The sequence below is a fragment of the Megalobrama amblycephala genome, linkage group LG24 (assembly GCF_018812025.1).
Source record: "Megalobrama amblycephala isolate DHTTF-2021 linkage group LG24, ASM1881202v1, whole genome shotgun sequence".
Classification (NCBI taxonomy): domain Eukaryota; kingdom Metazoa; phylum Chordata; class Actinopteri; order Cypriniformes; family Xenocyprididae; genus Megalobrama; species Megalobrama amblycephala.
The window spans coordinates 16,145,495-16,166,554 of NC_063067.1; the positions used below are offsets into that span (position 1 = coordinate 16,145,495).

Here is a 21,060-nt window from a genome sequence, read left to right on the forward strand (position 1 = left end):
ATACCCCACATGTAGATGTCCGCAAGTTATAGGCCCTTTACGCGTGATTTGCAAATTCAAAAGCGAAACTGAAAAGCGAGTGCGCATTCATAATGACCCCCCCCCTCCAACTTAATGTGTTGTCAGTCGCAAGTTTATATAACGATGTGAAAGTTTCTTCTCCTGTGACATCCCTAATGAATGAAGAATTGAATGCATCCTTGCTGAATAAAAGTATTAGTTTCTTAAAAACAAAATCATACTGTCCCCAAACATTTGAACGGTATACATTAAATTGACAAATATGTTTTGCAGTGTATGGTATAGTCATGCACAATTGCACCCCAATCATAGAGACAATGTTTAATGTGTTGCAAACCTGTTTCAGCTGTTTGTGTGTGTGTGTGTGTGTGTGTGTGTGTAGTTTTCTCCTCTGTGCAGTGGCAATAAGAGGTTCCTGTCCTCGACTGGAGCTGACGGCACCATCTGTTTCTGGCAGTGGGATGCACGCACGCTCAAATTTGGGTGAGTTTCCTTTATTCTTGCACACATCTGTGGGGTTTTAAGATTTGGAGTGTTTTCTTTGCCATTTAGATCAAGCATTTGAATCTTTCTCTTTTTTGTTTAGTTGGATTACTGTAAATGAGAAACATGTAATTTTCTTTTGAACAGAGCTGAAATGTCATATTTTTCAGTGCTAAAAAGTTTCTCTTATCCCAGCTTAATATGCTGAGACTTTTAATTTTTCAGTAATCATTTTTGCAAATCCATTTGGTACAGAAATGACAAGCTTCACCTTTAAAAAGTGTCACGAAAGACCACTAAGAGACTATATTCTCGCACTCATTCTCACGTTTCTATATGTTTTTATGTGTGTGCAGGCAGCGACCCAGCAAATTCATCGAGCGGCCCAGACCAGGCGTGCAGATGATCTGTTCCTCTTTTAGTGCAGGTAGGCCAAAAGTGTCAGCTCTTTTCTCACCTCTACCTGCTCCCGTTTTATAAGTTATCTTTTACCATTCACAGCCTCTCCCATCGGGAACCCATGTGACACAATGCTTTTGTTCCAACACTGAGCTTGTAGTAAAACATGATGTGTTCAGAAATGGACACTTGGGACACTTCTTCTTTTTCGAGTTTATAGACACTGATCAGTGGCATCTGCCAGTTTGCTAAACTGCTTTACCATATGACATGATACAGATCTTTTATATTATGTAAGAAAGAAAATGGAATAAAACTAGCGTGTGAATTGAGAAAATCTATATTTATTAGGGCTGTTAATGAAATGCACAGTCTTGTGTGAATAGCCCCAAATTGTTATTGGACAGATTGACAAATGTTTGATGAATTTATTGCTGTGGACTGTAGGCCAGTGATAAAACAAACAAGATTAACTTCTAAGCTGCTTTTGTTTGCCATTATTACCTTAATTTGTGGGCTTTTCTAAACAAATATTTATATGTATGATTAATTGCAGTTAATTTAATTATTTCACCTGCAAATCATGTAATTCAACTACAAATTGTAGTCGATTGGCAGCCATAATATTTAAGACTCATGCCGTATGATTAACTGAATGTGTGTGCTTACATAGAAATGTGATACTAAGTGAATATTCCCATGTTTTCATTGTTCTGAAAGCTGATAGCAGATTATAGAGTGACGGCGGATCGTTTTGGCTTAAACGTTTTTCTGCAAAGTAAGGCTATAAATATCCTGTTGTCAGACAGATATCACAGACTTTTTAAAAGAGAGTGTTCAGCGCTGCTGGAGCTCTTCAAATACACATTACTGAAGAAAAGAAACACTCTACTGGCATTCACCCAGATTGACACGCACACTCAGCTTCTAGTTCTTTCCTCTACATTTGTTGGGTACTACACGGTCTGAATTTATTTGAGCTGTTTGAGTTTCTTGTTCATTAACACCTTATTGTGGTTATTGCTTATATTTGCGAGATTGCGCCTGCATGAAAATGATGACAAAGCGTTTGTTAATGATGGATTTCTCCTGGTTTGTATGCACATTAATGCTGTGTTGTGATGATGTAATTTATGTAATGCTAAGTGATTTTTGATGATATTTCAGGTGGGATGTTCCTTGCGACAGGCAGCACTGATCACATCATTAGGGTTTATTACTTTGGAGGTGGACAACCAGAGAAGATATCAGAGCTGGAGTCTCACACTGTATGTAATGCGTTTGTTTGCTTTTTGTGACTATTTACACCTTAATAAACAAAAATGCAATTTAGATGTTGAAAAAGTTAGAGGTAGAACATGTGTATTGATATTTTTTTTGCACAAATGACCCAAGTTTGAATCTGGTTTGTGACCTTTTCTAACACCCTGTCCAGTTTCTCTGCTACCAAATAGATAAAAAAGGTAAAAAAAAACAAAAAACAAAAAAAAAACAAATACAAATTGATTTGATTGATTCAGATAGATTGATTGCTATTTTGTAAGTTAGTATGTAATATACAATATAAAATAAAAAAAATTCATAATGGTCTAATATAATATTTGCATTATAAGAGATAATTAATTTTATCATGTTAACTATATACATAATAGGGCTGGACAACGATTAATCGTGATTAATCGTTTGCAAATTAAAAGTCTGTTACGTAATGTGTGTTCTGTGTATAATAATAATGTATATATAAATACATGCACATACTATTTATACATGTATATATTTTTAAAATGTATACATGTATGTGCATGTATTTATATATACTAGGGATGTGCAACAATTAATCGTGATTAATCGTTTGCAAAATAAAAGTCTGTGATTACGTAATATATGTGTGTGTTCTGTGTATAATAATTATGTATATATAAATACACACACATACATGTATAAATTTAAGAAATATATGCATGTTTAAATAAATATATATATTTATATATTTTATATTACATATAAATATTTTATATATAAATCTAACATTTTTCTTAAATATATACATGTATGTGTCTGTATTTATATATACATAATTATTATACACAGAACACACACATATTACGTAAACAGACTTTTCTTTTGCAAACGATTAATCGCGATTAATCGTTGCACATCCCTAATATATACATAATTATTATACACAGAACACACACATATTATGTAAACACAGACTTTTATTTTGCAAACGATTAATCGCAATTAATCGTTGTGCAGCCCTAATATATACATAATTATTATACACAGAACACACACATATTATGTAAACACAGACTTTTATTTTGCAAACGATTAATTGCGATTAATCGTTGTGCAGCCCTAATATATACATAATATGTGTGTGTGTTCTGTGTATAATAATTATGTATATATAAATACACACACATACATGTATAAATTTAAGAAATATATGCATGTTTAAATAAATATATATATTTATATATTTTATATTACATATAAATATTTTATATATAAATCTAACATTTTTCTTAAATATATACATGTATGTGTCTGTATTTATATATACATAATTATTATACACAGAACACACACATATTACGTAAACAGACTTTTCTTTTGCAAACGATTAATCGCGATTAATCGTTGCACATCCCTAATATATACATAATTATTATACACAGAACACACACATATTATGTAAACACAGACTTTTATTTTGCAAACGATTAATCGCAATTAATCGTTGTGCAGCCCTAATATATACATAATTATTATACACAGAACACACACATATTATGTAAACACAGACTTTTATTTTGCAAACGATTAATTGCGATTAATCGTTGTGCAGCCCTAATATATACATAATATGTGTGTGTGTTCTGTGTATAATAATTATGTAAACACAGACGATTAATCGTTGTGCAGCCCTAATACATAACTATAACAATATATGTAATACAATTCAACAACTCCCCAGTTTATGTATGTGTATATATGTATAATTGTGTCCACCTAAAAATATTTTTCTCAATATTAATATATCATTGATATATTGATCTTTTGCTTTAAAGCACCTAATTTTCATTCTCTTACCTAGCTTTACTGTTGCAGGAATACATTATTGTTTTGAGGTTCCCCTCATGTTTTTTAATGACTTCATCTTTTTCCTCAGGATAAAGTCGACAGCATCCAGTTCTCCCATAGTGGAGATAGGTGAGCAACACTGTGATGTGTGAATGTGAGAGAGTGTGTGTTTGTGTGTCAGGTTTGTTGGATTAATGGAACATGGTTTTATTATAATTATTATGAGCTTATGTTGTCAGCAGAAAAAATATCCTTGTTCCCATCACACACAAACATGCGTGTCCGATGCCTATGATGCACCTATGATACACGTTCAGGTGCATGAAATGTCTTTCTACTTAAAGGCAGGGTAGGTAAGAAATTTTGTTCCAAATTTGTTTAAACTTTCTATATATATACATGCATAATTAAAATGTAAGAACTCTGATAAAAAGAGTATAAAAATCGAGTGACTCTAGACCGTTTAATCTGTATTAAACACAGCTCATTATTTCCATCCGGGACGAAACATAGGATTGGCTTAGGCGGCTGTCACTCTCTCGCAACCATGGCAACCACCCTTTTGCCACACATGACCTGCCCACTTGCGCGCACACGTTTGATTTGGGGAATCCAAGAGGCATGGATCCTAGGAATACCAAAACAATGGCAGAGAAACAGCAAGCTAAATTCACAGTACCGGCCTATGCAGTTAGTGAAGGCAAACCAGGCAAAAAAAGGAAGACAGTAACAGTACAAGAAAAGGCAATGAACAAAAAGTCTTTGGATAAACAAAGAAATAAAACGCGAGTTAATATCGGCGTGGCTTTCCAGCGATGGCGAGAACTGAGGGAACTCAAGGGGCTGAAAAGTGACTCCTTGATGGCTTTATTTCTGCTGGACAGGTAAATCTTTCTTTTTGTATTTTGATCATACATATTTTTTTGTTTATTTTTTCATGAAGCATGTGTCATTAGCACACGTAGCTGCGTAATATAGCTAACATAACATTACTTAGCGAGCCGTAGTAGAGACGATAAATAATGATAGCTATAGTGTTGAATTGTGCATAATTTTACCCTCTGTCTAAGTCTTTTACCATGTTCACCTGTAAGTTTACCTGCACGTTTTTTTCGCCTTTGTTTTGTTTTTATATTCTCTACCTATGTTTACTGATGTCTTTATCTTGTATCTGTGTGTGTCGTACACACTTTGTTGTATGTGTGTGTTATTATTTTGTGTCTGCAATGCAGTTGTGAGTTGATATTTGAGTGTATGTTACTCTGTTGATCTGTAGAACAACGTATATGTTATGAATCTTACACGAAATTCATCTTCATCACAGTGTAAATGATGGTAATGGAAAAACGTGTATCATGCAACCTGTTTTTAGCTTTGCCTTATAGATAACTAGCTCGTTAGCGATTCAAAAAATATATATTTTAAACTTTACCAATATCAATATGCTAGCTTGATAGTGAGTACTAAAATACATCTTGTTTATCTTCATAATTATAAAGTTATTTTTATTACATGTGATTCTGACATGATGTCACTACATGCACTGTGCTCCTTCCTCTCCGCTCGTCTCAGGTAAATAATGCGTCTTCCAGCTCAGTGGTCGGAGTCACACGTTCATGCGTTTTGGGGGCGTGGCTTTGGAAGGAGCCCAGAAGGGAGGGGGTGGAGTGAATGGAAATAATGAGCTGTCTTTAAAACAGTCGTGAGAGGTCTACAGACACTCGATTTTTATACTTTCTTTTTCAGAGTACTTACATTTTAATTATGTATTGATATATAAATAAAGTTTAAACAAATTTTGAAAAAAAGTTTTTTATACATTTTTTTGCCTACCCTGCCTTTAAACAACAGGCACATGACAGTTACCCACACACTAGTTCTTTATTCAGTCTCTGCAAGCTCTTTTATGTTTTTCACTCGCTCTACTTTAATGAGCAAATGTTTTTGCATTGGGGGAGGGTGGGAAATAGAGAGTGTGACGGGAGAAGAGGAGGAGAGAGAGAAGGAGAGTAGTAAGCGGGAGAGGTCTGTAACAGGTCCCTAAGGATTTAAAAAGATTGATGTTCACATGAACAGATTCTTTTTACTGGAGGAGACAGCATCCAGTGTTACATATATAAGAAGGGAAGAAATCTCACCAATCAATAGAACTGCAGAAGAGTGTACTGTCAAAAAGATGTGGTCCATGCCACAAATGAGTAGACTGTGTGGGCATTGTGTGTTACTGTGTGCAGTCTTATTTAATGGAGTTACACTCTGACTCATTTGTAGAGCCACACTACCTCATTGAGTAATACACTCTTACGTTAATGCAAACTTATCAACTCATGTCACACACATCCTCCCTACCTTGCAGTTCACGTTAATGCTATGTCACTGCTTTTTTTAGACTGCAGAAATCATTTTCTTAGTCATTATTTTTGTCTTGTTTTCAGGCACAAATATCTAAACATCACAAGATAAATTTACTTGAATCAAAATTGCATTTTAGCATCATACATTTTAGTTTTGTTGCCCCATTGGCAAATTGTTTTTAATCTATGATACTCTTAAATTTTAGGATAATACAAATTGCGGATTAAAAAAAAAAAAAAAAGCCAAAGTGGTAAAAATTTTGGGATAAGAAGTAAGGGATAATCCATGGCTAGCTATGATTTAAAAGATTTTAATGGACAACAAAGAACCACCCAACATGAAGCGGAGGGTGGTTGCCTACGTGGAGTGCATTCAAATCATTTATACCATGCTTATACCATGTTCATCTGCCAGGATTGATAAGTTAAAGGGTTAGTTCACCCAAAAATTCTGTCATTAATTACTTAGCTTCATGTCGTTCCACACTCGTAAGAACTTCGTTCATCTTCGGAACACAAATTAAGATATTTTTGATAATCCGATGGCTCAGTGAGGCCTGCATTGACGGCAACATAATTAACACATTTCAAATGCCCGGAAAGATACTGAAGACGTATATAAAACAGTTCATGTGACTACAGTGGTTCAACCTTAATGTAATGAAGTGACGAGAATACTTTTTGTGCACCATAAAAACAAATATTATTCAACAATATCTAGTAATGGGCGATTTCAAAACATTGCTTCATGAAACTTCAAAGGTTTACAAATCATTTGTTTTCGAATCAGTGGTTCAGAGCGTGTATCAAACTGCCAAAGTCATGTGAACCATTGGAAATTTCGAAACGTTTCGAAACACTTATGACGTAAAAAAAACCTTGTTTACTGAAATCACATGACTTTGGCAGTTTGATACACGCTCCAAACCACTGATTCGAAACAAAAGATTCGTAAAGCTTCATGAAACAGTGTTTTGAAATTTGATTGGAAAGGTAAAAATTACGGTTATTTTCGTCAGTTACGACTCGTTAGATCTAGCATTCTGTCTGCTTTAAATCAGACACAGAGATAAAGTAGTGCAGTAAGGTTATATATTTTTTATTTATAACATTTATTTGAATGAATTAGCCTATTGAGAGAGAGAGAGATGTGCATGTGCGGATCTTTACTAGCAATAAACCTGTGAATTAAAAACAGTAATGATACAAACTCCTTTGCGAGTAATATAATGTAGCAATTCAGTAGCGAATTTAATTTATTAATAAAAGTCACAGGGCAGCTGTTGCTCCTGTTTCTGTGTGTGCAGCATGATCTCGATCTCTTTGTGTGTGTGACGTGTGCTTCAATGAAAGCAGCGCATACTAGGGCTGGGCGATATATCGCATGCAATTGTCACACGCATTTCGTAAGTAAAGCCTAGTTCCCTGATTACCGCTAAATCGCCATCACCTGCTTTCAAATGGAGCGGCATTTAATAGACAGAGCCGTAGTTCACTGACAAGCTACGCAATATCGCGTTCATTATCGAAGGCGATTCATCTGCCGCTCCATTTGAAAGCAGGTGATGTCGATTTAGCGGTAATCGGAACCGGCTTTACTTACGAAATGCACGTGAAAATCGCATGCGATATATCGCCCAGCCCTAGCGCATACATTTTGAACGGTGATTAAACTGGCTTGGAACTACCTGTGCATTGAACTTTTTTTTTTGCACACCTTTCTAGCCAATCAGAATCGAGTATTCAGACAGACCATGGTGTAATTTAGTATATATTCTCTGAAAACAAAACATAATATATAATGTAATTTTCCTTCTCAACTTGTTTTAAAGATGTTTAGATACTGTTACTGGAAAATAAGACTACTGTTTAAGAAAAAATAAATTTGCTGTGTAATTCACATACAGGACACCTAAACCTCAGTAAACCTCACTGTTTTATAGTGCAATACACATACACAAAAATTATGTAAATAAACATTAATACTGACATTTCAATACTTCTGCTTTCACTCATTTTATATGCAAATCATGTTTACATAGAAGTCTTAAAGACACGGTAGCAAAAATGGCCCATATAATTTTAATGGTAAAAAAAACCTCGACTGTGATTGTTTTTTTGTTTTATCTCGGGGAAAATAAACAGATAAAAATTGTGGCCTCTTAACACACCACTGCCTTGTGTATACATAGTCAACAATACAAGTTACGTTCACTGCACATAAAACAAAAGCCATTCAGTAAAACCCATTATGAACGCATATGCTGAAGGAATGGCAAGACAAATAGGATCAGTGTAATAGAAATGAACTTTACAAAACCAGTCCTGTGGTTGGTGGAAAACATTGTGTCCATTTTGAAAAGCATTGGGACCATATTAAGTACACTCGCTGTCACATAGGCCTTTCCAGATTAACCCATAAGGTTTCTCATCTTAACTTAATTTTACAAGTTTTCAGTTTCAACTAATTTTCCTTCAAAATAAATTTATAATGGTAGAAAAAGTGGAATGAATTTATCACTGCAAGTTGTAAAGCTTACTAAATGCTTGAAGCATTTTAGTGGATTACAAATTTATTACAGTGTGCCTCATTCATTTCTTTTCATGAAGCTTCAGAGTATGTATTCTTTTAGATGAGATTTTTGAACACAAACCTAAATCCATAAATTCTGTGTAGGTTTGTGAGCGGCAGTAGAGATGGCACAGCACGGAATATGGCAGCTGCAGCAGCAAGACTGGCGGAGCATTCTCCTGGACATGGCCACCAAATTACCTGGGTATGATAAACATTAATCATGGTTTAAAAGTATGGCTCAATTAATTGTGCATTAATGTTACATTTTGTTTGCTAAACAATTGATCGTTTGCAACATAATTACTTTGGAGTCCCGCGAGGTCAATTGATTCTGACCACACAGCAGTGACTGAGATGCAACAATGTAAAGCCAACAACAGAATCACCATCCAATTCCGCCAATGGATACAAAGCCAATTATCTTCTTAATAAAACAATACAAAACAATTTGGTCGTTAAGTCTGACGTCACACGGCAGCGCTTTCGGGTCCAAACGCTCTATCTCATACCACAAGAAAACAACAAACGGTGCTAATATACACACACGATGTGGTGTAATACTACCAAAAATTATAATAATAACCTTTTATCTCCATACCAAAATCCCAGATGGCCAGACAGTGATTCATCTTATAAATCATTAATATATTAATGGCTGTGATGTTGTGAGCACAGAGACTGTTGTGTAGACTGTAAGTATTTTAAATGTTTAACTTTTTAAAATGTTAAATGTTTAATATGAATAAACGGCTCATAAACGGCCGTAGATGGCATTCTCAAGTGAAACGAGCCGGGGCTTGAACCCAGAAATGGCGTTCCTTTCATCACCACTTAACAAGCGGATAAGCAAACATACCATTTGATGCCTTTTTTTTATGCACTTATCTCTATCATTTAGTGATAAAGGTCCTATCAATCTGTAGTAACATGAACATATTCAGTCATTTGCATGTTGTCTTGTTTACTTTGTTTGGCAGCTTTTGTCATATTACAGTGGGGCACAAAAGTTGAAAATCTGGAATTCCAAATGAAATTTAAAGCTGGAATTAAGCAGAAAGTTTGATGTTTTGCCAACAATTTATATATTTATATATTTCAGCTTTAAATTACATTTACAATCCCAGAATTTCTATTAAAGGTCCCGTTCTTCGTGATCCCATGTTTCAAACTTTAGTTAGTGTGCAATGTTGTTGTTAGAGTATAAATAAAATCTGTAAAATTTTAAAGGTCAAAGTTCAATGCCAAGCGAGATATTTTATTTAACAGAAGTCGCCTACATCGAACGGCCAGTTTGGACTACATCCCTCTACTTCCTTCTTTAATGACGTCACTAAAACAGTTTTTTGACTAACCTCCGCCCACAGGAATACACAAGAGTTGCGTTTGTAGAGTGTGTTTGTCGCCATGTCGTCGAAACGCTGTTATTTTCATCCCGCAGTCCAATCACCGGGTCTGATTCCGGCTCAAATTGATAAGGTAAAATTAAAGACATGTTTACAATAACACTGAGCACGTGCATCTCCACGTTATGGTAAGAGGCGTGACTTTTCCGGGCACAGTGCGCTCAGAGCTGTCGAATCACAACACAGGAACCGCTGGCACAATCAGAACTCGTTACGTATTTCTGAAGGAGGGACTTCATAGAACAAGGAAGTCATCAGCCCGTTTTTATGACAGTGGAAACAGCGGTATACAGATAAGTAAATTATGTGAAAAATACTGTGTTTTTTTACACGCGAAACATGAACACATGTTATATTGCACACTATAAACACAATCAAAGCTTCAAAAAACCACGAAAAACGGGACCTTTAAGAATATTCATGTTAAATTTCAATTCAAAATTTTATTCAAATTTTTATGTTGGTAATATCATTTGTATACATGTTTAATAAATTAGAAAAATAGAAGCATTTAGTTTGCCTTTCTTTTTATTAGTCTGTCTCTCAATGCTTTGCTCTTTAAAGGTGCCCTAGATTCAAAATTTGAATTTACCTCGGCATAGTTGAATAACAAGAGTTCAGTACATGGAAAAGACATACATTGAGTTTCAAACTCCATTGCTTTCTCTTTCTTATGTAAATCTCATTTGTTTAAAAGACTTCGGAAAACACGCGGATCTCAACATAACACCGACTGTTACGTAACAGTCGGGGTGTACGCCCCAATATTTGCATATGCCAGCCCATGTTCCCAACATTATGAAAGGCATTACACAAGGGCAGCCAGTAACGTCTGGATCTGCACAGGTGAATCAACAGACTAGGTAAGCAAGCAAGAACAATAGCGAAAATGGTCAGATGGAGCAATAATAACTGACATGATCCTTGATAGCATGATATTTTTAGTGATATTTGTAAATTGTCTTTCTAAATGTTTTCGTTAACATGTTGCTAATGTACTGTTAAATGAGGTTAAAGTTACCATCGTTTCTTACTGTATTCACGGAGACAAGAGCCGTCATTATTTTCATTTTTAAACACTTGCAGTCTGTATAATTCATGAACACAACTTCATTCTTTATAAATCTCTCCAACAGTGTAGCATTAGCCGTTAGCCACGGAGCATAGCCTCAAATGCATAGAGAAGCAAATATAATCATCAAAATAAATACTTTACTCACATAATTCGATGCATGACGAACATCTTGTAAAGATCCATTTGAGGGTTACATTAGCTGTGTGAACTTTGTAAATGTGCTGTAATATAATCAAGAGCTCGTGTGGCAGGGAGCACGCAAATTAAAGGGGCGGCGCGCTGAAAAAATCAGTGCATAGTTAATGATGCCCCAAAATAGGCACTTAAAAAAATTAATTTAAAAAAATCTATGGGGTATTTTAAGCTTAAACTTCAGACACATTCAGGGGACACCTTAGACTTATATTACATCTTGTGAAAAAGCATTCTTGGGCACCTTTAAAAGTAGGCCAGCTGCAAAGCAAAGTTAGAAATGCCATTCCTATTTGTTCCTTTAAAAACTTTTATTTGTCTTTTTTAGCAAGTACAACCCTCCACCTTTAGAAGACAAAGTTACCAAACTGAAGGTGACTATGGTGGCCTGGGATTGCAATGACAACACGGTCATCACCGCTGCGAACAACTTGACATTGAAAGTGTGGAACTCTTACACAGGGAACCTTATTCATGTATTGATGGTAAGAGTGTGAAGATCTCTCCAGAATGATTGTAAGAAGACAATATGTGATGAATCATGTTGTCGTCATGACCCTTCACTCACAGGGCCACGAGGATGAGGTGTTTGTGTTGGAGCCACATCCATTTGATTCAAGAGTGCTTTTCTCTGCTGGTCATGACGGGAACGCCATCGTCTGGGATCTGGCAAGAGGAGTCAAAATACGCTCTTACTTCAATATGGTAAACCAACCAGCTGCACTTCCATTTGTTTTATCAGATCCTATCACATTTGACCTAAATTAATATGCAAATCTATTGATTTATTGGTGTTCATTGTGTCTCACATACTGTTTCTCTACTTTGATGTGTGTTTGTGTAGATCGAGGGGCAGGGACACGGTGCGGTCTTTGACTGTAAGTGTTCTCCAGACGGACAGCACTTTGCTTGCACTGACTCTCACGGTCACCTGCTCATCTTCGGCTTTGGCTCTAGCAGCAGATACGATAAGGTACTGTAAGCCTATGTCTGTCTCTGACACCATGTTCAGAATAAAATAAATTTAGATTGAATAACATGCTACATTGTTGTCATCACGTTGCTTGTTTAATTCAGTCTGTGATTTCTAGGGCTGCCCCCTAATATTCGACTAATCGTTAGTTGACTAGATGACTAGAAGAGGCTTAGTCGACCAAAAAATGTATTAGTCAAAAAAAGGCATGCAGTCCGTGAGGGACAGATCATTTACTGCGGTTCCTTGTGGTAATCCATTGACCTAAAATATGGCTTATTAATTGAAACATTGGCTGTTTGCTCCAACGTTGCTGCAAGCTCTGTTAAACTAGATAAATGTGCACTATTATTAAGCGCATATCCAAGTGTTTGTGCAGAGTGTGGAAACTAAAGTATAGCACGCTTACTGCACGATATGGAGGCGCCGGTGCGGTCACTTGCATTTTTTCCTGATAACAGTGGAAACAACTTGAAATACTCTGTCATTTTTGGTCATACAGATAAGAGTAATACATATTTTGAAACTGCAAAGAGTGTACTTTTATTAGTGTAAACTCACAATAACAGGAAAATGTTGTGCCTTTGTAAAATAAAGAAAACCAACAGGATGCACTTTCTGGCATCTCGGTCTCTGTAAACTTGAGCATGTCCAAAAAAAAACAAAAACAAAAAAAACTACCAGATATGAAATACAGTACTGTGTATTTCTCATTTCTACAGTACTGTGCAAAAGTCTTAGGCACGTCAATATTTTCACCCCCCAAAAAAGGTTTTAAGCCAGTTATTTATATCTTTTGCTGTAGTGTGTGAATAGGAAATATCCGTTCACATTTCCAAACATTCATTTTGCCATTAATTGTAATAATCCAGTGAGATTTATGAATGCACAAGGAGTCTGACAACAGCCGGTGCTCCACATGGAGATCAGAGCTCACCATCATCAAATCTGTCTGTGATTTACATGAAGAAACATATGAAACTGAGACAAACCAAATCCAGAAGAACTGTGGCCGTGTCTCCAAGAGATTTTAAGAAACCTGCCTCCAAAGCTACCTGAGAAATGATGCCCAAGTGTACCTGGACAAGAGCTGTTTTAAATGCAAAGGGTGGTCACACAAAATATTGTTTTGATTTAGTTAATATAAGTTAATTGATAAATAAAATCTATTTCTAACAGTATTTTTTAAAAACATCCTCAACTTTACAGCATTTTTACACAAGTGCCTAAAACTCTTCACAGTACTGTATCTTTGCAGGCAGGTTTCTTCAAGCATCTTAGAGACACGGCCACAGTTCTCCTGGATTTAGTTTGTCTCAGTTTCATATGTTTCTTCATGTAATCACAGACGGATTCGATGATGGTGAGATCAGATCACTGTGTGGAGAACCGGCTTTTGTCAGACTCCTTGTGTATTCAAAAATCTCAGTGGATTATTACAATTAATGGCAAAATGAATGTTTGGAAATGGACGGATATTTCTGACACACAACAAAAGATATAAATAACTGGCTTAAAACCTTTTTTGGGGGGTGAAAATACTGATGTGCCTAAGACTTTTGCACAGTACTGTATATCTATAGAAAAATTTAAATGTCAAGAGATTGTCAACCATTTTAAGTGAAAAACAAATATTCTCTGATTATGTAATCCATATGAAACGTGCATTTAGCTCACTGCATAATCGGAGATCAGTCGGCAATCAATTTCTGTGTTTTCGGCTGCAGAGATTATCAGTAAATTATTAAAATGTTTAGACTGTCTCCTTGCTGTTTTTTCACAACACATTCATAATCATTACTTTTGCGGGTGCGCTGTGGCATACTTTATGTGTGCGCTTGCTGATTAGGCTATGTATTATATATAGGCAATTAAAGGGTCATTACTATGATTTATATGGCTTATTAATATATATGTGCGATTAGTCGACTAATCGCTTAGTACTACTAGTCGACTAGAAAAATCTTTAGTCGAAGGCAGCCCTAGTGATTTCTAACCCTAATTCTAGTTTTATCAATTTTATTATGAGCTTTTGACGTTTTTATTCGTTTTTTTAATATTTCTATATAGCATTAATTCATTTGTATTTCAGTTTTAGTAATTTTAGTACTTAAACTTATTAATTTAAGTTAGTTTCCAAGGCAACACTTCTAATTTTTAAGTTAAATTTATTTTTTGCATGTAATATTTTTATATATATATTTGTTTTTTCAGTTTTATTTCAAATACCATAAAATGTATCTTGAATGTATCTATTGATTCTTTCTTCAGATAGCAGATCAGATGTTCTTCCACACTGATTATCGGCCGCTGATCCGTGATGCCCATAACTTCGTGCTGGACGAACAGACCCAGCAAGCACCCCACCTCATGCCCCCACCGTTCCTGGTGGACGTGGATGGGAACCCTCACCCTCCACGATACCAGAGACTGGTTCCCGGCAGAGAGAACTGTAGAGAGGAACAGCTCATACCCCAGATGGGACTTACGTCATCGGGTAAGAAATGCAGTTTCTCTTTCTATCCTTTCTATGTTTTTATTACTTAAAGTAATTTTTGGCCACTTGTTTATACTCACAGCTTTCACAAACATACACCTAATCTGTCACTGAACACTAAGAAGGTGTATTTGTTTCTTATTACCTCACTCAGGGCTGAATCAAGTGGTTAGTCAACAGGCTGCAGAAGGCTCTAGTCCTCTTGATAGTATGATCCAGAGACTACAGCAAGAGCAGGACCAGAGACTGGGGTCTGACACCAGATCCAACAGAGGTAATGCGCACTCTCAGTTTTTAGCTTGTTTTTTTGTGAAGTAGTCTCCAGGTATTTCTCAATTCAGTTAACAGGTTCAGCTGAAACAGCTACACATTGTCAAGCACAGATCACATTTCGCTCTGCGCATATTCTGTGCAATGAAGCCTGCGATTGCCCTTGTATTGTGCTTCAACCATGAAATTTTGCAAGTTCAAATACTTATTCAACAGTTTTGTGTGCGCATTTGTGTAATTGGCAGCAAGCAGAATACGGTTATCTATTATTTATACGTTATATACTTTTTCTAATTTTAGTTTCATTCATTTTTTTTTTTTTTAAATCTAATGTTTATATTTTATTTTAGCTTTCAGTTACAGAAAACTTTTTAATAGTTTTAGTTTTAGTTCAAACTAAATTAAATAGGGCTGGACGATTAAAAACCTTGATTAATTGAACATTTTACCTCGATTGCGACTAATGAATGATTATGTTTCTGGGTGGTTGTTGTTTTTTTGCCCTCATAGTTCACTTACTAGGTTTGTACTGTAAAAATGATTGACTATTAAAGGTGGGGTATTTTTTCCTATTGAAAATGTGCATCTGACATAACAGCTCACTTTCAGCAGTTATTTTATCTATGGTTCCATTTCTTTCAGATTTCTGCTCGTTGTAAATCAGATAAAGATCAATTAGCAGAGTAGCCTAAGTAATGAGAGCGATTTGCCGTGTGTGAATTATTCATACCATCTCTCTATTAATTGTGAAGCTGTGGGTTGTATATAGTTACTTCAAAAGTAGAAAAATATATGCTATACGTTTTGAGTTTCTAAGCTACTTTAGTGATAAATCACAGGACAACGCTGACAACTAGGTTTCTGCTCCTCTCAGTGCACGCAATCTTCACGTTTTGCGCAGCTACTGTTTGTATGAGTGTTCGTGCCACAATGCAGCTGCGCGAGCTCGGTAGCTCAATATAAGACACAAATGATCGTCTAAAATCGCTTGAATGTCCAAACTGACAAACCTTACAACACATACAACTGACAAAGTTTAGTGAAGACTCAAGGCTCACCCCTAGCGTGCCGTGTCTGTGTGTTGACTCTGCGTTCACCTGCGTGTTGACTGGACGGGGCGGAGTCACGTGGCTACTCAAGCGGTAGTATGTTTTTAAGTGATAAGTATTATCAGGATTAAAAAAACAAAATAACCAACATGGGAAATTTACGTCGGTTAGAGGTTCTGAATTTAGGTTTCGATTACTTGTCGATTAATCGTCCAGCCCTAAAATTAAACTAAATTATAACAAATTATAATAGCAAACTGTGTTAAAAGTTTTTCAGCCATATCACTTATTCAAGAAATACTCTGAAATTAAAGAGGTCATATGATGCTCTGTTAAAAGTTCATTATTTTGTTTATTGGGTTAATAGAATAGGTTAGGGGTGTAACGATTCACTCGTTTTCTCGATGCATCGATCTTGAAACATGTTTTTTGAATCGTGAATCGTTTATTTCGGTCAATAATCTATGTAAAATGCAAAGAATCTGATTAATCGCTGATTAATTCAGTGCTTTAAAATATATATAAACATTAAATTACTACATGCGCGAATTGATGGAGACGTTGTGCGCCATTATTCGCCTTTCACTGGATTGCGGAAACTGCTGAAATGACTGCACCGTTAACAACACTGACATAAGAGCGCGCGGTTTATCAATCAGATGCGCGTTAAAGTTGCGTTCGTTACTATAGCAACAGTAGAAACCCAGCGCGCTTTCTTTCAGAATCACCATAAGGAAAATTATCAGAAGGTGCGTCCCAATTCGCGTACTTATGCACTATTCTATGACGTTTTTAAGTATAAATAGTGCGAGTAGTGTGTTCACACTGAAAATTCCAAAAAGAAAAAGTGCACTTTAAATACCCGGATGATGCACTAAATTAACGGAAAAAACGAAGTGTGGAATGTTGGACACTTCGTGCACTCAACTGTCGCAGCTTTTATTACGTAGTGGAGGGGAAGGGAGGATCGGACTCCGTTATTAAATGACAAAATAACCTTATAACAATTCACGCACTACATGGATGAGTGCATAGTGCACAAGTACATAGTGTATAAGTGCATAGTGTATAGTGCGTCATTTGGGACGCAACTAGTATAAAGATAACCAAGAGGGCTTTTCTTAATATTCCGTGAAGAAAAGTTAGTTTAGGATTTGTTGGGAAAGTGCATGATAGTCTCTCCATGTAAGCAGTAGTATGTTTAATGTACCTGGAACACTATATTAAGGTTGTGTAGCCTTGACTAAACCCTGACTAAAACACATTGAGGGAAGCATTTCAGTAACCCTATAAATGCATATTAAAATGCAGAATCGATTCTATTAATTTGATTCGCATCAAATTTTAATGTGAATCTTCTCGAATCGAATCGTTCTGAATTTGCAAAAATCGTTCTTGAATTGAATCGAACACCTATGAATCGTGAATCGAATTGAATCGCTGTCTACCCAAAGATTCACAGCCCTAGTTAACATGGTTTAATGTTCATAAAATACATTATGTTTCACATACTGTACATTTAAAGCAGTACCTTTTCCCAGTCTGTTTGAAACACGCTGATTTCTATAAAGCCCCTCCTTCTGAAAAGCTCAGAGTGCTCTAATTGGCCAGCAGACCAGTGCGTTTTAATTGGGCAAATTCCTCAAGCGGGTGTCAGAAATCTAACACCCCTTACCATAAATGTGAGATTCAGCTTCCAAGGCTTTAAGCACAGTAAATAATGTTGTCGGTTTTACCGTATCAGTTTGAGTCAGAGTCGGATTCTGAAAATGCGAAACCAACTTTGCAAGCATGACTTGACTAGAATGTTTCACAGTGGTAAGTAGCCTTTGTATATTGCCTGTGTTCTACTCTCCCATGTTTAGGAAGCTTTCCTCTGTAAAATGCGCTGTGCACAACTTTTGTGTTGTACGGCTCAAGAACAGCTTTGTAAATAAATCTTAATCTCTGATTCCATCCATTTTCGAGAAGGCCAAAAAAAGTGGTTTTGCTTTTCGCATCCAAGCACACAGCGTCTCTGCGACATGATGAAAACACTACAGTTCACTGAAGTCTCGTCTTCTCTCTTTGCATATATCTTTGGGCAGGCATTATGCTAATATGTCATATTGTGACAGAGATGTTTGCAGAAGTAATGTCAGGACTTCGATCAAGGCGTTTTATGTAGGTCTGAATCAGTGTTATCTGCTAGTTACTTTGTAACTTTGCAGATCGTATACATGAACAAACCGATACATTACACACTAAAGGAAAAGGAAAACATTAAAAAGTATCATATGACCCCTTTAAAGGGATAGTTCACTCAAAAATTCAAATTACTGTTATTTGCTCACCTTTACGTTGTTCCAAACTCGTATGAGTTTCTTCTGTTGAACAGAAAGGAAGATATTTTGAAGAATGTTGGTAACGTACAGTTGATGGTAGCCATTGACTTCCATAGTATGGAAGTCAATAGTATGGAAGTCAATGGCTGCTGTCAACTGTACGTTACCAACATTCTTCAAAATATCTTCCTTTGTGTTCAAGAGAAGAAAGAAACCGTCAGATAACAGAATTTTCATTTTTGGGTGAACTATCCCTTTAAAGAAAATACCAAAGTAATCAAAATGTAAATTATTGCATTATATTACAGAAAAGAACAATAAACAGCTAATTTAAAAAAAAGACATTCACATATGCATTCAACAGTCTGTAGTTAAAATCATGCATTTTTCACAGTCCATGTTGTTCCAAAGTGACTTGAATGAATGAATAGTGCCTTACAAACCCCCAGTGAGCAAGATGAAGTTATCGCTACTGTAAAATATAAAAATGTCATCAGATGATCTCTATAAACTGGTGGGTGGTGATTGTAATTGTGTTGACAGTAATGCTGATGCAGGTTGCATGTCTGGTTTGTGTGTGTGTAGGATCTGTCAGTTCTCCCACAGAAGTCTCTTCTCCACCTAACGTGGGTCTGAGACGGAGTGGACAGATCGAAGGTGTTCGACAGATGCACAGTAACGCTCCGCGCAGTGAAATCGCTACCGAGAGAGACCTGGTGGCGTGGAGTCGACGGGTCCTCGTTCCTGAACTATCACCAGCCATAGCTTGGTAAAACACACATACAAATACAGTGGTGTCCAAAAGTTTGAGACCACACTGCAAATCTGGCTTTTAAAACCTAATTTAAACCTGGAATAAAACCACTTCAATTATACATATGTCTGTTATTGGTAATATTTTGATAGACACCTGCTACTCAAGACCTCATGTCTTTCTATAGTTTCTTGCAATATAATGCAGTTTGTTCCAGTTAGACATGTTAGCAGTCTAACTTTAGCATGTTGTTCCAGTTAGATGAGGTGTTTGTGACACTTGTGTGTGTCTGTTTGCGAATGTAGTAAGCAGGAGATCTGGCGTACAGCTAAAGGGGAGGAGGAGATCAACATCTACAGATCAGAGAGGAGGAGACGTAGCTTACACAGCCAGTACCACAGAGAAAACCGGGTAAATCGTCATATCTGAACATCAATTTAAAAATGTAGATAAGCTTGTCATCCTCACTAATTGATTAGTCAGTGGTTGAATGAAATCTATTGTATGTGTGAAGCATAATACACCGCGAAACCTTTACATCCAGCTAATTGTATCTTGATGACATGTTGCTAAAGCAATTTTTGCTGTTTAACATGCAAATTAAATGTGGTATGTGTAGTGAAGTCTGTATTTCTCATACCAGCATGCTATAGAAAATGCTGTGGAGGAGGGCCGCCGTTACCAGGGTAACCAGCATAACTACCATACACGATTGGCCGTGGAGGAAACGAGTCGTCAGAGTGAACAAAACGAGGAAGAACACAGTGCCTCTGAGGTAATGTTAAAACATGCAGTGTCCCTTTAAGGAATAGTAAAGGCAATGTAACCTCCCATAATATTGTTTGGGGTCTGTATGATTATTTTTTTTTTTTTAATGTAATATTGTGAAGTTTAAAATTTTAAAGTTTAAAATGGTTTTTATTTTAATATATTTTAAAACGTAATATATTCCTGTGATGATTTTTCAGCAGCCTTTACTCTGGTCTTCATTGTCACATGATCCTGTTGAAAACACTGCTTAATATCTTTTGTGTAAACCGTGATACATTTTTTTCAGGATTCTTCTATTTGAAATAGAAATCTTTTGTAACAATGTAAAACGTTTTACTGTCACTTTTGATTCATTTAATGCAGCCTTGCTGAATAAAAGTATTAATATATTTTAGAAAAAAAAATCATCTTACTGACCCCGATCTTTTGAACGGTAGTGTACATGTGGACGATTTAAGAGAGAAACAATATTCACTGAGAGGGAAAAAAGTAATGTATTTGACTGTCATCAGGAATTGAATAATGAAAAGTGGTTTCTGTAAGACAGGTGGTTGAAAACTAAAAGGGTCTGGTGACACAGATTGAAAAGGAAAGTCATTTCAGAGGCGGTGCAAGTTATTACCTTTTGTTAAAAAACTGCCATATGACTGCCATATATTAATCATTCACTATACAGGAATGTGTGTTACGAAACTACATGAGGTCAATTTTGAGTTCATGTTGACTTGAACATTTAAAACTGAATTTTTTTAAATTTATTGTGGGGATTGTCTTTTTTATTGCCGTTGTGTCTAAAGTGTTATTGTTCCATCTGTAGTGTTAAAATCCCT

The 21,060-nt window shown here is 36.0% G+C and overlaps 1 protein-coding gene across 1 annotated transcript in view; it reads left to right on the forward strand.

Annotated features, from left to right (window-relative positions):
* Nucleotides 1-21,060, forward strand: part of LOC125260111 (pleckstrin homology domain interacting protein) — a 56,272-nt gene that overhangs the window by 16,241 nt on the left and 18,971 nt on the right. The window contains 14 exon segments of the mRNA XM_048178291.1: nucleotides 404-504; nucleotides 861-931; nucleotides 2,071-2,171; nucleotides 4,082-4,122; nucleotides 9,025-9,058; nucleotides 9,060-9,124; nucleotides 11,921-12,077; nucleotides 12,163-12,297; nucleotides 12,437-12,565; nucleotides 14,837-15,062; nucleotides 15,217-15,336; nucleotides 19,291-19,474; nucleotides 19,765-19,870; nucleotides 20,103-20,234. Coding sequence (XP_048034248.1) covers nucleotides 404-504; nucleotides 861-931; nucleotides 2,071-2,171; nucleotides 4,082-4,122; nucleotides 9,025-9,058; nucleotides 9,060-9,124; nucleotides 11,921-12,077; nucleotides 12,163-12,297; nucleotides 12,437-12,565; nucleotides 14,837-15,062; nucleotides 15,217-15,336; nucleotides 19,291-19,474; nucleotides 19,765-19,870; nucleotides 20,103-20,234 — 1,602 coding nt within the window.